Genomic DNA, 16367 nt, shown 5'->3' with positions numbered 1-16367 from the left:
TAATACATGCGGTCATCGCCTGCTTTGCGGCGGGTATCTGTACAAAAACCGACCAGACCGGCTTCGTGCCATGTTTTAAATCTCTGGACAACTAAGCGGAACACAAGGTCGAACCGGTGAAAGATCATTTTAGTGTCTATCCTGAGTAGGATATTGGCCTACATAGGTTCTTACAGGTGGCGGGGAATTAACCGCCAGACGGCGTAAACGAGCACATTTTCCCCCTTTACAAACCTGTTATTATATATCTCTTGTGTGGCCTTACTTTTGAGGGGTATTACATTGTGTGATCTACTATCTAGTACCGTTGACGGTCAACTGGTATAGAAACACCGTTCTAAGCATTCACAAAATGTAAGGTCTGCATGATGTTGTGCACGGTATCACAAGTGTAATACCGTTGTCTCGGAAGTCGAGAAGCGGAAATGACGTAAGTTAGTAGTGAAAGCAAACGCTTTATTGCACTTGATTGGCCCATCAGGCGCGCGGTCTTGTTTACATTTGGGCTTATTCTTTTTCTAATTCTTCAACATTTGATCTTCATTCTTGTTTGTTTTTCTATCAACGTTTGCATGTTTTTTCGTCTTGGTTGTTTCAATAACTTACCATTTGTGTGAAACCTATATTTATGGCAGGCCACTTTAAACAAAACAAATCTGTAATTCTAACGAAAATCATGCGTAAGTTTTGCTGCTAATGTCGCCAGAGTTTAAGTAAATTTAAACTGTCTATTTCGTTCTATTCTTATCGTTATTTCCCCTGCCGAGTTTATACTAGGGTGACCGCCATTTCCGATCCGTCATCAACTTGATTAAATCAAGTGATTACTGCGTTTTTTTAAGGGGAGTTGCAGACGATCGTCTGTTTATAGCGCCCTATGTTTATTTATAAATCACCAACAAATGCACTGGCTTGAGAAACTACAGAATACATAACACTGTATAGGTATTTATTTCGAAACCTGAACCTATGGAAGAAGCAAATGTGCAATTCCATTTATTCCTTTTGCATCACCACAATGACGTATAATACAAAATAATACAAAACAAAAGCAAAGTTACTTCCTTAAGACAGCGCACATTTAACTAGTGTCTGGGTGGCAGAAAGTAGTTGGATGGAGTGAAGAAATATAAATTCCTGCACATATTACACGCATTGTCCCCATACAACAACATATCTTCTCATTCCACATAACCCATTTTTAATATATTATTATTTCAAGCGTTGCAAAACCTCTTAACGCACGCCCGTATCTTCGGTAGGTACGCTGCCTGTACTTCCATCTGCTGGTAGTCGGTTTGTTTTGTCACCAATTAAGCGTCGTTAAAATCATGCAATCAATCAAGATGATTCAACTCCTCAAGACCTCCGCAAATATGAACGGATTGCAGTCGTATCAATTTCTGTTTAGATAGATTTTTAGCAGCCGTGTTTATACCAACTTAAATTAATGAGTTTTTGGCTAATGAGGACTGCGAACAATCAACTGTTGCTACTGCCTCACGGGTAGTGTGCATCTGCCTAAAGCCTGTAGATCAACAGAATGCGAAACATATTTACAGTTGTTTATACCGTGTATTATGCTCGTGGTATACAATCACATTGTTAAAACTCTGCAATGTGTGAGTAGTACACGATATATAGCGACAACAAAGATACTACTGATAGAACACATGGGATTTGAACCATAAAGCTGGTACATGGAATACATACATGTCACTGCAATGTCGAATTGAAACTGAACGCAAGGGCGAGTGACACGAAATATACTTACTAATATTTATAAAACAAAACTGAAACAAACAAACGATCTGTATTTGTACACACAAAACCCATACTCAACGTATTATTTATTCAAGCGTTGCAAAACCTCTTTAAGAACGCGCGTATCTTCGGTAGGTATGCTGCCTGTACTTCTATCTGCTATTATTTGCTTTATTTTGTCACCAATTAAGCGATTTCTGATGACGTCATCCTTGACGCAGTAGATAAGGAACAGGACGAATCCCTGCATCCCGTTCACCACGCTGTGAATGTACATGAAAACCCCGTTCGAGATTTCGTTTCCAATTCCTGAAATGCCGACATAAACTTGCAGATCATCTTGTAAAACTTACAGCAATATTCGAAAAAGGCATCAAACCATATCAAAAATTTCGTAACTCACCAGTGAAAAATGCCAAGCTCCAGGTTCCACCAAGCATCAGGAAGAGGAAAATGAACGACTTTGCAGCTCTTTTTGCATCTTCAAGCCCAGGATCTTTACCTCTGTTTCGCATCTTCCGGGAGGTGAAGTTCACATACGATGTCTTTATGATGATGAGGAGGTTAATGAGAAGGATGAGAGCAAGAGGAATGATAACGGAAGTGTAGAAAACCGGAGTGTTGGGAGCCAACCAGCATCTGTCGTACTTAGGAATTGGTGAAGTGTTGTTTTGATATTGGTGGCAGGCCTCGTAATAAGGCTGTGGTTTCATGTAGACGCCGAAGTGGAAACCCACGGGTGCGGATATTCCCACAATTAAGGCGGGAAGAAGCCATCCGAAGGTCATAAAGTACTTCAGTCGATCTTTGGGATTTTGGGACCGAAAGTTGATTGGATTGGAGATAGCCATGAAGATTCGTATTCCCTCCATGAGAAACCACATTCCTATGGTGAGAAAAGGTATCTTAATTGTTTGATGTATTGTTATTTAAACATCTTTACCTGAACAAATCAACAAGAAATGGTTTAGCACTGCAAACGCTATGCATGGCTTATCATGCGAGACGATAATATCGTGCAATAAGTTGACACCGTGAAGGAGCAGAAGTGATGACGTCAAACTTATCTGGATGTAAATTCTGTCCCCTCCCTCATTGAAACAAAGCAGGATGAATGCGCTGAGCAGGAGGAAGAAGACGGATGTTGATTCTGTGACGTATGTTGTAATCTGGAACAATTAATACATCAAGAAGTCATAAATCTTTGAAGTATTTCTTAAAATGATCTCGACCAGGTTTTTTCAAGTTTGAAAATAATGAAAGCCGGTTAACTAAAGCACGAGGTGCAATTATGAATGAAATTTTATATGTGTACTTGCCTTAACACCGTGCGGAACGACAATGGATTTTACCGCAAGGAGCACGGAGAAAACAGTGAGGTGGTTGCAACTGCACGTCACGTGATCAGAGCTTGCTTCGGTGGTACAGCCCTCATCCGAATATAAAGACACTGCTCCATCGAAGAATGTGCATCTGGGAGAAAGTTGGGAGATTTTCTGGTTGCTTCCGTTTTTCTTCATGTTTTCAATTTCGTCGCACGCTGATTGTGGTGACGTTGTAGGAAGGGCGAATCTCACGTTGCCTTGCAGTTGATTGTTGAGTTTTGCTTTTCCAGGCTGTGTACGTGGGGGAATTTCATCCATGTTCAAACCCACAATAACAATGTAGCTCGTATTTTTGATGGCTATGTAACGAGTTGTGGCGAGGGAGCCAACTTGGTCAGTCGGACCTTCAACCTTTACATCCTCTGGAATCTTAAACTGGAGAACTGAAAATGCGACTTGGTTTGCTCCGTTTGTTTCCAACGTTAAGTCAATGCGAGTTGAACCAAGCAAGATATTCGATGTAAGTTGAGTCTGGGGATCATTCAATGTCGCATGATTGAAATAAATTTGTGCTTTACCATTGTAGAAAGTGATTGTATTTGAAGTTTGAGAGAATCGGGTGATATTATCCACAAGTTGGTCGATGTTTGTTAAATCTTCCGGGTTAGCAGGTTGTATGGAAGTCAGATTACTTTCCAAACCTGAGCAAATGTTATGTTGAGTTTCTTAGTTTGAAGCTTCAACTGCTGCTTGGTGTTTTTAGCTTAACTCTAAAAAAGCAGGCGTTTGTTGATTGCATAGCAATGGATGTGTCAAAATTATGCCATTGCTTTTCCCAAATATCTCGTCACCACTGTCAAGCTACTAAATATATTTAAACAATTTTTGTCATTGGGTTTTGAGTTAACTCACTAGGAATCATTTCATTCAAGCTTGTAGTGGGTATGGTCGACGTTTGATTGGTTATTGGGATGGTGGTTGGTTGGATGGTTATTGGGATGGTGGTTGGTTGGTTGGTTGGTTATTGAGATGGTGGTTGGTTGCTTGCTTTTTCGGGCGGAGATTGGTTTGTTGGTTGTCGACACTTGTGCACTTAGGAGTTGAGTGGTTGGAATAGTTGTTGATGTTGTCGTTGCTTGTAGAGTTGTCACTGGGATTTTGGTTGTTTGCGAACTTAGTGAAAAGTCTGTAATATTTTTAATGGGGAATGTAAACAAAAATTGCGTCAAATAATTTGACCAGATATTTTTCATGTTTTGAGTGATTTTATTAAATTCACTTACTGCAGTAAAGTGAAAGATTGAGGCACGTGGATGCTTCATGTGGTAATATAGCTGCGGCAAGTGAGTTGCCTGGGAAACCTGTAATTATGAACACAATTAAACTTCACGCAAGTAACCAACAAATAATAGCATGAGTTTTACTTATACAAAATCTCGCACGCAACAGCGTTTTTTTGTTGGCAAAATTAACTGCTTTACTTCTGATTTTCTTTGGTGTTGGAAATTAAGTTACTGTCTGGATGCGCGTGTTTGATTTTAATCTTAAACGTTTACTCTTGTTTTATTTTTGTTGTTTATGGAATACTGATGATGCCATAAGGGTGAAATATACATATTTTGCGATTAGGAGACTTGGACGATTTTGCAATAACCCAATATTGGTTAGCCCAACACCCACTATTCATAACACATAAATAAAGGGTTTTCTGTGGTAAAAATACTGCTTCGGAACTTGGATAACCAGGAAAACATGTGTGGAAACATTTTATTGCAAGGATTGATCATCATTAAATTATATCAGCAATTAATTTTTGAAAAAAACCTCTCGAATTTTCCACCAATTGTCCACGGGGGACTTTCCCGATTTACATATGTGCTTGTGATTGGAAAGTCCCGTAGTTAATTTTTTTCATTTCAATTTTGCGTCGACGCGGTAGATTAATTTTGATTTTTTTCGAGTGTTTTCTTCACAATTTTAATCGTATTTCCAACTTCATGTTAAAACTCACACAACTTTATTCAATAATTCTTAGATACCCACAGACATCATTTTGAATCAAGACAGTATTTGTTTCACTCATGTTGTTTGTGTGTTGCCATAAAAACCATTACTTGTTATTGGCAAGATTTGAAATTAAATAATCTCGTATATTCTGGCCAAATTATATTTGTACGGAGATATTTTGTTGAACTTGTTTCTTCAGTAAAAATATGTGTAATTTAGTTGGCTGAATTTTTGTCACGAAAACCCACTCACATTTTTCGTACCCCCGTACCGAGATTGTATAACCCGAGCCTGGCAGAGAGGAAGTTGACCCTGCACAAAACACAAAACAAACGAATTCTTAACACTGCTTAGCTGATAATTATTTATAGCGATAGAAATACTCAAAACTGTGTAACGCATTTCACCTTGTTGTAAGAATTGGATCTTTACGTTAAAAGGTTGTGAGGAAACATTAACAGGCAAAACACCGTTGATTGACGTCATGCAGCATTCACTTCCAGTACAGTTATGTTCTGAATTTAAATGTTTTTTTAAAAGTGTGAAGCATTGCAAGTGCAAGCTTTCACGACCAACTAAATCTAAAAGCTGTTTGTTTAAAGAAGGAAAGAGAATTTTGCCTGAATTAAGTTTTCAAAATTGATTCAAGTTAAAACTTTGTACGAATTGCTTCACCTGTGAGATTTATTCGGTTTATGTTCGCACCATTCCCTGTAATTAACCACAAAGTTAAAACAAAACAAAATGCTAATGTTTGTTGAGTGAAATCAGAAAAATTAACTTTAAACAAAACAAAAAGGTAAATTGTACTATGGTTGATGGTAAAGGTAGATTATATTTGTAAAATGTCCTGAGGAAGCCTAGTGGAATAGAACACGATCATTGGTGATTAAAAATGTGCGTTTATATATGCCAGAAGAACAGATTAATTATAATGCAATATGCCTGGCAGAAACAGTATTATAATATATGTTAAATAAAACAGCACAAAATTTTACTAGAAGAGCAAACTAATTCAAACATTTTATTTTGACTAAATTACTATTACCTGCCCAATGAAAATCACCCTGTATGGCAAGAAACCCTACTCAGATAGCCATGCAATAAATACACACATCTACTTCAAAATAAAGAAACTCACATCTTCCATCCGATCCGTTGTAAACTGGTTGTGATTGATTGCGAGGAGCGAAAACTACAACACAGAAAACTGTAGTATTTGAGTATTGAATTATACAACAACTGATAATCACAATAATATACGTAATAGCCTTCGCTAAACCGTACAAATTTCTACATTATATAAAACGAAAGCACGGTCGGTTTTTCTGTTAAAACCATAGTTTTATAAGAAATTTTGTTTTAGGGTAAACTCAGGAAGTAATATTTCGACATAAACGTTTTACATGTGTTATATAAACTAAGTTACTGACCACAAGGAAAAGTTGTTCCACCTGAAGTTGAGTTGCACAAAAATACCACGCAATGCTTCGGTCCACGATCTCAGATAATGGAAAAGAAAAAAGAAATTTCTGTAACCTTATATTTAAAACTAGCTTTAAAAAATTTACTTGCTCCAAAATCAAAAAATGTCACAATATCGAATTTTTTGGTTGCCTTTAATTCAGAAATACGTCATAATCGAACGTGAAACGACACAATCAAAATTAAAACGTCACAATCAAACGTAAAACATCACAATCAATTGCGATAATTATATTAAGACTCACCACAATAGTTGGAAGGATCCAACTGATAAGTTGCTGTGAATAGAAGAAGCAGAAGTGACATCACTGCAATGTGACGTGTTGTGGTGACGTCATGCCACCGGTTAAACGGTAAAACTAACAGTGAAATTGTCATTGTTGGGATTCCCCGTATTTGAGAATGTCGACAAGAAACTTCTCCAGTAAATATTTTACTTTTTCCCTGAACACATTTGTATTACTTTCCTTTTTAAATGCCACGTTTTCATGACAGGATCGCTCACTGCATATCCGTTACTTGGCGATCAGGTTCACTGGCACCTCAAAGATCGTAACAAAGTTTTCAACTGTTTTATCATCAATGAAACGTCGAATAAATTAGTCGTGTCAACGCACACAACATAGCGGATTTGTTAATAAATCGGTTCTCAGCTGCTGTAACAACCGCATACCTGGAGCATTGAGCTGATGAAAATACCCATACATGTAAACGAGTGAAATGAAATATTACGTTGAAAATATAATAATTGGACATTCTCTTGTATTGTTTATCTATTCAAATCTCTACGAACCTATTTCCAATAAAATATCTCCACTTTACTGGGCATCAAAGCCATCCACAGACTCTACACGCACCGATATAACGACGCGCTTATATTTAACATTACGTCGCAAAAAAGGAAGAAGTTTGTTGTGTTGCGTATAAAAATGCAATATATGTATTATGCCGTGACGTCAAAACATGAAAATGAAACTATACGACTCAATAGCGCCGCGTAGCGGTTAGGTATAAATGATTTTATGCAAGAACGATTTTTTAACAATTACCAATGTGCTTCTGTTGCGTCTCTTTGCAAATGTGGTCGTTTTCTACTACTCTTTTTCATATTTGAAGAAATACCTTCATACAAAAAAAATAAATTGCATCATTGTACTGTACCGCATCATGCGGATGTGAGTGACGCGACATTGGTGTCGGCAGGAACCTGCCAACAGCCGACCTGACACAACCGGTCCGAACGGCTCAACCACCGCGTCGGGGAAGGCCTTGCACACAGGGTCGAGTTCCATCCAACGGGCAACCAACATTATCACCATACTCTATTCCACGCACGCGCTCTGGTCGCATTACTCGCCCTCCTGCCCGTTTTTGTTTGTAAATTTTGTTGTCCGCTTCTGGCGGGGGGTTATGTAGCGCTCACTTTACCGCATTTTAGCGAAGCGGATTAATTGCCTTTTTCGCCGCGTTTCTCTTTTGCCGCTGTTGCGTAGCCTCGTTGCGTCATTCTTAACTTTGCAACGGAATAAAGCTGTGTACCGCTTTAGTACAATGTTTCATCAGTCAGATAAAACATAAAAACGAAAGTAACCACCTACATTCGCTCAGTGGAAAATACGATTTATATAAACATCTGTGGTCTACGTCAAAGTTTCTCTTCTAAATGAAAGAACGGTTGAATGAAACCAAAGTCCTGAACCGTGTGCAGACTGTGCGGGCAACTATTAGACAAACACAACACCTTGGTCATATTTTTGTGTAATTGTTCGCTACAACGGTTGGTGTTGTAATATAAATACCCCACCCTTGGTATATCGCATACAATGGACAGGAAATGTTACAGTGGCACAATAACGCGGTGAGGAAATGTTTACTCGTTTCACCTCACGTTTATTTCACAGGAGCGTGAACCAGCATTTTACATCGGTACGATAAAACTTGTGGAAATTGCAACGAATTCAAACTGTGAAGTGAGTTTCCATGCATATGGGAATGTTGTTTTGGGTTCGCCATGAGGTGAAGGGTCAACAGTGGGTCACACACAGTGAAAAATCCACCAGTAAGATACAAACCGCGTGTTCGTTACATTTTGAAATTTTCCACTTCACCATATCGGTTTATATCCAACTACGTCATCATGATTCCACCTACATGATGCATGGCCGGAATAACTACACGCGCGTTTTAATCAACGTCCATTTTCATCGAAATTTTAAACCAAAACCTCAGTACAAGGACTGGAGCCTTACCTGCATGCAAAAACTCCGGAAAGATTCCATTTATTTTATTGGAGATACAGGATTTGGCGTGACTATCGCTATTGGTTCATCTGGAGGTTAAAAGTGTCAATGGTTCATCATTGGTTGATATATCACCTGATAAATTTTCCCAAGGTGATCTTTCATATGTGGGTTGTTTGCATGTGTAAAGAAGTCCGGTGTTGATGTTCAATGCTTGTAAAACTCCAAGCAACGCCACGCTTTTAAACATGGCGCGCGGGCTGATTTTTACCAATGGAATGTTGGAAAGTATTTCCTAATTGTGGTCGTTATTGGTATGTTGGTTTATATTCAACAACGTTCAATCAACAGGTTATAAGAGAGCACCCCCTTAAATATGGCCAATGTCTGGCATGCGATAGATAATGTACAAACAATGTGGTAGGCAACATTCTTTGGGTTGTGCAACCCCTGCAATAGCTGTCGGAATATTGATGCCGTTTTGTTGTTTATAACAACTGCCAACACATAAAAACTAAACCTAAATTCACTTTATTCAGTCAATGCCAGCTTATCAGTTCGTTACTTGATCTCAATGAGAACGCAAACACCAAAGTTGTTTTGAAAATTTATTAAGGAACAGAAATTGTGCTTATATTGTGTAACAGTAGTGTTTCCCTATGTACAAATTCGACTCTACCGTTTGCTTTGTTAGCGTCATAATAATCTACATACAGTATTGGAGATACAGTGGTCGGAAAAGTCGATTAACGCACGTCAGGCTCTTGTATGTGAGCGCCGCTTATTTTCAAAGGAAGTCAAACCAAGGAAACAAGAGAGGCGACTTACCTACGCATGATAAAATCCGGAACAATTCATGCAAATCTACTGACAAAAGAAGGTTTCCATGCGAATGATAAAGCGGATCAACCATGAGATGAAATTTTTCAATCCTGGGTTATTTCAGCGATAAAATCGATTTAGAATTCAAATTTGAACAAACGTTTGACACAATCCGCACTGTAGCAAATTTACATCCAAACTTGGAAAATTTTTGTTGGTATAAGTTGGTAAGAAACAAATGCTCCGTGTAAAGCAAAGACGATATTTCCCACCCAAATCCACTCTACTCATTGTTAATACGTTTCATCACTTCCTCACGTACACGCATATCTTCCATAGCAACGTTTCCTCCACTTCTATTATCACCTTTCGGTTTCTTCTTCTCCGGAAGGAAATGATTTCTGATGACGTCATCCATGACGCAGTAGATAACGAACAGGACGAATCCCTGCATCCCGTTCACCAAGCTGTGAATGTACATGAAAACCTCGTTCGAAATTTCGTTTCCAATTCCTGAAAAAGATTACGTTTTTTTAGTACACACATAAACTTGGGGAATAGAATCACACGAAGAAATACTGAGAATATCGAAACTCACCAGTGAAGAATGCCAAGCTCCAGGTTCCACCGAGCATCAAAAAGAGCAAAATGAATGTCTTTGCCGCTCTCTTTGCTTCTTCCTGATCAGGGTCATCTCCTCTGTTCTGCATCCTCCGAGAGGTTAATGCTACATAAGATGTTTTCCCGATGATGAGGAGGTTGATGAGAAGAACGAGAGCAAGAGGAGTTATGACGGAAGTGTAGAAAACCGGAGTGTTGGGAGCCAACCAGCATCTGTCGTACTTGGGAATTGGCGAAGTGTTGTTTTGATATTGGTGGCACGCCTCGTAATAAGGCTGTGGTTTCATGTAGACGCCGAAGTGGAATCCCACGGGTGCGGATATTCCCACAATCAAGACGGGAAGAAGCCATCCGAAGGTCATGAAGTACTTTAGTCGATGTTTTGAATCCTGGGCTTGGAAGTCGATTGGATTGGAGGTAGCCATGATAAGTCGTATTCCCTCGATCAGAAACCACATTCCTACGGGGAGAAAAGGTTTTATAATTTGTTTGATTTGTGGTTATTTAAACATCTTTACCTGAACACATCAAGAAAAAATGGTTTAGCACTGTAAACGCCATGCATGACTGATCATGCGTGACAATAATATCATGCAATAAGTTGACACCGTGAAGAAGCAGAAGCGATGACGTCAAACTTATCTGGATATAAATTCTGTCCCCTCCCTCATTGAAGCAGAGCAGGATGAGAGCGGTGATCAGGAGGAAGAAGACGGATGTTGATTCTGTGACGTATGTTGTAATCTAGAATAATTGATCAATTAAGAAGTCATAAATATACTTCCAAAAACGACATCGACTAAGTTTTTCAAGATTCAATATAATGGAAGTAACTGACTTTATACATTTTATGTCGACTTACCTTAACACCGTGAGGAACGACGATGGATTTTACCGCCAGGAGGACGGAGAAAACAGTGAGGTGGTTGCAAATGCACTTCACGTGATCAGAGCTTGCTTCGGTGGTACAGCCCTCATCCGAATATAAATACACTGCTCCGTCGAAGAATGTGCATCTCGGAGAAAGTTGGGAGATTTTCTGATTGCTTCCGTTTTTCTTTATATTTTTAATTTCGTCGCACGCTGATTGTGGTGACGTGGTAGGAAGAACGAATCTCAAGTTGCCTTGCAGTTGATTGTTGAGTTTTTCTTTTCCAAGAGGTGCACGTGGGGGAATTTCGTCCACGTTCAAACCGACAATAACAATGTAGCTCGTATTTTTGATGGCTATGTAACGAGTTGAGGCGAGGGAACCAACTTGGTCAGTCGGACCTTCAACCTCCAAATCCTCTGGAATCTTAAATTGGAGAACTGAAAATGCGACTTGGTTTGCTCCGTTTGTTTCTAACGTTAAGTCGATGCGAGTTGAACCAAGTAAGATATTGGCAGTGAGTTGGGTCTGGGAACCATTCAATGTCGTATGATTGAAGTAAAGTTGGGCATTACCATTGTATAAAGTGATTATGTGTGATATTTCAGAGAATCGGGTGATATTTTCCACAAGTTGGTCGATGTTTGTTAAATCATCCGGGTTAGTCGGTTGCATAGAAATCAGATTACTTTCCAAACCTGAGCAAATGTTATGTTGAGTTTCTTAGTTTGCAGTTTCAACTGCTGTTTGGTGTTTTTTGTAGGTGCCACGGTTTACCAAGCCATAAATATATTTAAACATTTTTTTGAGGATGTTCAAGTTTTAGAAAATATGTACTCACTACGAATAATTTCATTCCAGTTGGTGTTTGTTGTGGTCGATAGTTGGTTTGTTATTGGGATGGTGGTTGGTTGATTAGTTGTCGTTGATTGTAGAGTTGTCAGTGGGATTTTGGTTGTTTGCGAATTTAGTGAAAAATCTGTAATATTTTTTAATGGGAGACCCATAACAAAAATTGCTTCAATAAAATTATATATATTTTTTGTATTTTGAGATTTCACTTACTGCAGTAAAGTGATAGATTGAGGCAAGTGGTTGGTTCTACTGATAACCAAGTTGATAAGAATAGAGGATCAACATTGGGAAAACCTGTAATGACGAACACAATTAAACTTGATGTAAAAACCAATAAATAAAAGCATATTTTTTTAAATAGTAGGAATTGCGCATAAAGTAAAGATATTTTGATTAAGATTCCCAAATCCCGATATAAATTTTATGATGAGTTGTTAGTTACAAAACAAAAAGTTGTTTTAAATATTGTTTAAACCGGATAATATGACATGCCAAGCTTTGATTGTGCACCCTACTGTGTTTTAAAAACTGCATTGCAACAAGTTTAAGCAGTTTTACTTTCACTTTTATCGAGCATATATTCCACAGTCAATGTTAATGAACCAATGTATCTTACACTTTCCATATCCTTGTATGGAAATTGTATATCCCGAACCTGGAACACTGGGGATGGATCCTGCAATTATAAAGAGTTAGCATTGTTTCTCATTAGGTATATTTTATTGCAACTATAACAGACTTTACAATAAAAAAAGGTGTGCGTAGAAATTGCTCATATATGCAAAAAAAGGATGTTATCTGCTCATAAAGACTTAAATGACAACTATATGCACAAGTATGTTTCTATGGTAGAAAGTTGCTTGTGCGGGAAATTCTCATGCATGAGCATTTTTTTGTTCAGTTAATGTAATTTTGTTCAAACAAAACAGAAATTTTTGTTGAAAAATTGAATATTTAGGTCATTAAAGGGTTTGTATGTTACTTAAAATTTTGTGTTTCCATCTCTTTTCTAAAATCATACCACAAACTTTCCCGACGTAAACGTAAAAACAAAGGCTTATTTTTAGGGCCGGGTCCACAAACACGCTTTGTTTGTTTGTTTCATTGCCGCGATCGTTCGCTCGCGAGAAAGCTTGGAAGCGGGAGCGTTTGGTCACAAGAGGTCGCGGGCTTGCGAGGGCTCGGGGTAACACGCGTGACTTTCCGCTGAGTGTATACGCCGGTGAAATCATTTTGATTTAGCTCACGCCCTCAAGCTTTGAAAATAGGTCGTTGTTTAAAAGTATGGGTGTTGTAAGAGGAAGTTTAATGTGGGTTTGAATAGTTCGGGGGAAATCACAGCATTGTTATTTAAATTAAATCTTATCAAACAAAAATAAAACATAAATGTGTTAAATGGAGGTTGTTTTATGAAGTTGTAACATTTTCTAGTTACTATCACAGCTTAAAAGGCAAGATCGGTGTCTATGAAAGATATATTATAAGATGTATAGTGTTATATAAAGAGGGGAAAACTAATGGTAAGTTAAACATTTGACAATGACATGGTTATGTCTTACAGCTTTTACATAGTTTAGGTAGTTTCATTTAATCACAATAATGCTGTTGACATGGAAAATATAAATTGTCATCTGGTTTATTCCCCTTAAAACAGAGTGTTCGGCATTTGGTTTTATTTGAATTAGTTTCGGCAAACCTGCAGCCTCTCATAAACTGAAGTTTATATCACTTTGATATGTACATGAACCCACTAACAATAAATAAGTCTGACAAAATGTTGGCCAATTATTATTTGAAAAATGACATATATGTGAAATTTTCTTTCCAGGTTTGACGCAAACGTTCCGATTTGTTTAGTGTTCAACCTGTGAAATTACTTTCGTATAAGTTACAAATAACTTCCCATACCACGTCAGTGCAACTTTCTGGCTAAACCAGTGGTTGGAAACCTATGGCTCGCGAGCCAGATGTGGCTTTGTTGATGACGGCATCTGGCTCGCAGACAAGTCTAAGGTTTTCCATAACGTAACAATCAACCAAAACAAACCATTCGTGCTAAGATATGCGAAGCGTTATTAAACACAAAATGTAAATTGCTTGGTTTATGCGCAAGAAGTCGCTTGAAAAAAAGATCACAAAAACACATAGTTGTGATTCAGCAAAACCAAATACTACAAATAACTATATTTAGTGCAAGAAATGTAGAACCATCACTGACATATTTTTGAAAGAGATTTGGTGAGAAATTCTGTGAGAGGATAAATTTTCCATATTGCGGATTATGTCTGGGAAACTTTCCATTTTAAACTTTGCCTCAACTTAAACGCGCCGAACATAATTATCAAATTTGTTTACATTAATTCGTGCTTTGCACACTTCATATGATTTGCATTATAAGTCTGTGGGTGTTTTAAGGAACAAAGATATGAAATATTTTAGCTCTAATTGTTCTTACCTCCGGTCAAGAACTGCATCAATACGGTGACAGGAAGATGTGGTGGAGAGGGAGGTTGGCCATTGATGGAAGTCATACAACATCCACTACCAGTGCACGTATGTTCTACAATGAGAGAGTCGAATTTTATCGGGGAAATTCTGGTTAGAGTTTCCTTTAATAATTTACCTGCTATATTTAGGCGGTCTATGTTGGCGGTATTCCCTGCAATGAAACGACAACGTTTGTAGTTTATGTAAAATCAACTCATCCACGTTAAAACCCAAGCAACACTGCCATGTTATTGTATGGGACACACGCAAATATTATAGGACATAATGAAATAATTTGAAATGTACGAAACGCAGTCGTCCCCGAATTATTAATCTCGGTTAGTTCGACTCATCCGACGATTTTCACACAAATTTGTTCACATCGCCATCAATCATAAACTGCTTTAACCAACAACCAAGTAGTTCAAGCTTAATATCCAAACTAATCGTCAACAACGTAACAAGAGTTTACTTACACGCACCACCAGATCCATTGTAAACTTTGTGTGATTCGTTTCGAGGAGCGAAAACTAAAAATGTTAAAAGGAACTTTTCATTTCAATCTGGAAACGTTCTATCAAACAAACTATAACTTTCCTAGCTTCATATTGGTTTAGTTATCATCAAAAGTTAAGCAGTATGTACAACATTGTCGGATTATTTTGTTTCTCAGCGTCAAATATTACGGAGTCACCTTACACATTTTTTTTCCCGTGATGCAATAAAATAGTAAATATTTACTGCTGCTGTTTGCAGCTTACACAAATCATATTATTTGCTCCACTTTGCTTATCATATATTGTTCGTAAACACATTTTTTCGCTTTATGTCAATAGTTCATAAAAATGGTTTAAAATAATAAATATTTACCACAGGGAAATGTCGTCCCACCGGTGTAGTCACACAGGAGGACGACGCAATCTCTCGGTCCACGACCTGAAACACAACAACATTCTATTTTAACGCAATAAATATAAATAATGCCACCTTGTTTGAAAATACTTGATACAAAATGCGAAGATGGATTTAGTTTCAGTTTCAAGAAAATTTCGACACAAATTTAAACCGACTTCATTTTTAAACGAACTTACCGCAGTAATCCGACGGATCGAGGGTTAAAACTCCACCAAATAATGAACAGATCAAAACCAAAGCAGTGACGTAACGAACCAGCACTACTTCACGCATTTTGTGACGTAGAACACAACAATTTACCATCTTCATTCTCAAGTGGGGGAACATAATTGCAAGCTGTACAAAACCAATGTGGAATTACAATATTAGGAGTGTCGGCTTAACTAAACAAATCTTTCTTCATTTAATACATTACATTTCCATGGTGCAAATCACCTTAAATCATTTCATAAATTATTCGATTTTTTTAACCAGAAGCCCAAATGGTGCGCGTTTATGTATTTCTGGGGCGCCGCACGCTTACTTGTGGGCTTTGGAGTTATTTTCTTTCTATAATAAACTGCATAACCTTCTTGCAGTGATAAACAACGAATTATCGTATTACGCGGATTATGAATGAGTCACCAGTTCAAGGAAGCTTAAAACCACTGTTCTCAACAATAAGCAACTGCATTAGGGACAAACACCAACACTACCGCTCCTTGCATATCACACCTCTTGTGCCAAACCAACCTCAGGCTTCAAACTGAATCCTTTGTCGCTATTCACTGTGTATTCATTCAGTAATTGTACTAAATCGTGTGGCTTCTGTCTCGTTGCGTTGAAAATATAACTGGAATGTTGATGACGTGAAAGGAACATCTCACGTGTTTTCGTCATTTCTCCACTCAACCCTCCTTCTATTACCTCGCATTTTTTTATTTTAAAATCGCGTTTTCGACGGAACCACTCTCGACGACATTTTATCTCATCGTA

At 38.0% G+C, this 16367-nt stretch overlaps 1 protein-coding gene across 1 annotated transcript; it reads right to left on the bottom strand.

Annotated features, from left to right (window-relative positions):
• Nucleotides 1–9926: 9926 nt before the first annotated feature.
• Nucleotides 9927–16271, bottom strand: LOC145889098 (adhesion G protein-coupled receptor L3-like). Its single transcript, XM_082979982.1, has 11 exons — nt 16125–16271; nt 15569–15728; nt 15348–15413; nt 14954–15007; nt 14446–14649; nt 12607–12666; nt 12201–12284; nt 11127–11833; nt 10783–11008; nt 10242–10724; nt 9927–10156 (listed from the first exon to the last, which is right to left on the bottom strand). Exons 1-11 carry the CDS (start codon nt 16269–16271, stop codon nt 9927–9929), a joined length of 2421 nt encoding a protein of 806 aa, XP_082836108.1.
• Nucleotides 16272–16367: the final 96 nt, after the last annotated feature.

The sequence above is a fragment of the Ascidia mentula genome, chromosome 2 (genome assembly GCF_947561715.1).
Source record: "Ascidia mentula chromosome 2, kaAscMent1.1, whole genome shotgun sequence".
Lineage (NCBI taxonomy): Eukaryota > Metazoa > Chordata > Ascidiacea > Phlebobranchia > Ascidiidae > Ascidia > Ascidia mentula.
The sequence above is the reverse complement of the archived record's forward strand: the minus strand, read 5'-3'. Positions and strand labels throughout refer to the sequence as shown.

Bases quoted from the DNA above. Each gene is read 5' to 3' on its own strand.
- LOC145889098 (XM_082979982.1), bottom strand. From the start codon at position 16,271: ATGACGAAAACACGTGAGATGTTCCTTTCACGTCATCAACATTCCAGT. The intron at 15,729-16,124 runs GTTGGTTTGGCA...GGTTTTGTACAG, and splicing joins GATTCAGTTTGAAGCCTGAG to CTTGCAATTATGTTCCCCCA. The intron at 10,157-10,241 runs GTGAGTTTCGAT...AATCTTTTTCAG, and splicing joins GAGCTTGGCATTCTTCACTG to GAATTGGAAACGAAATTTCG.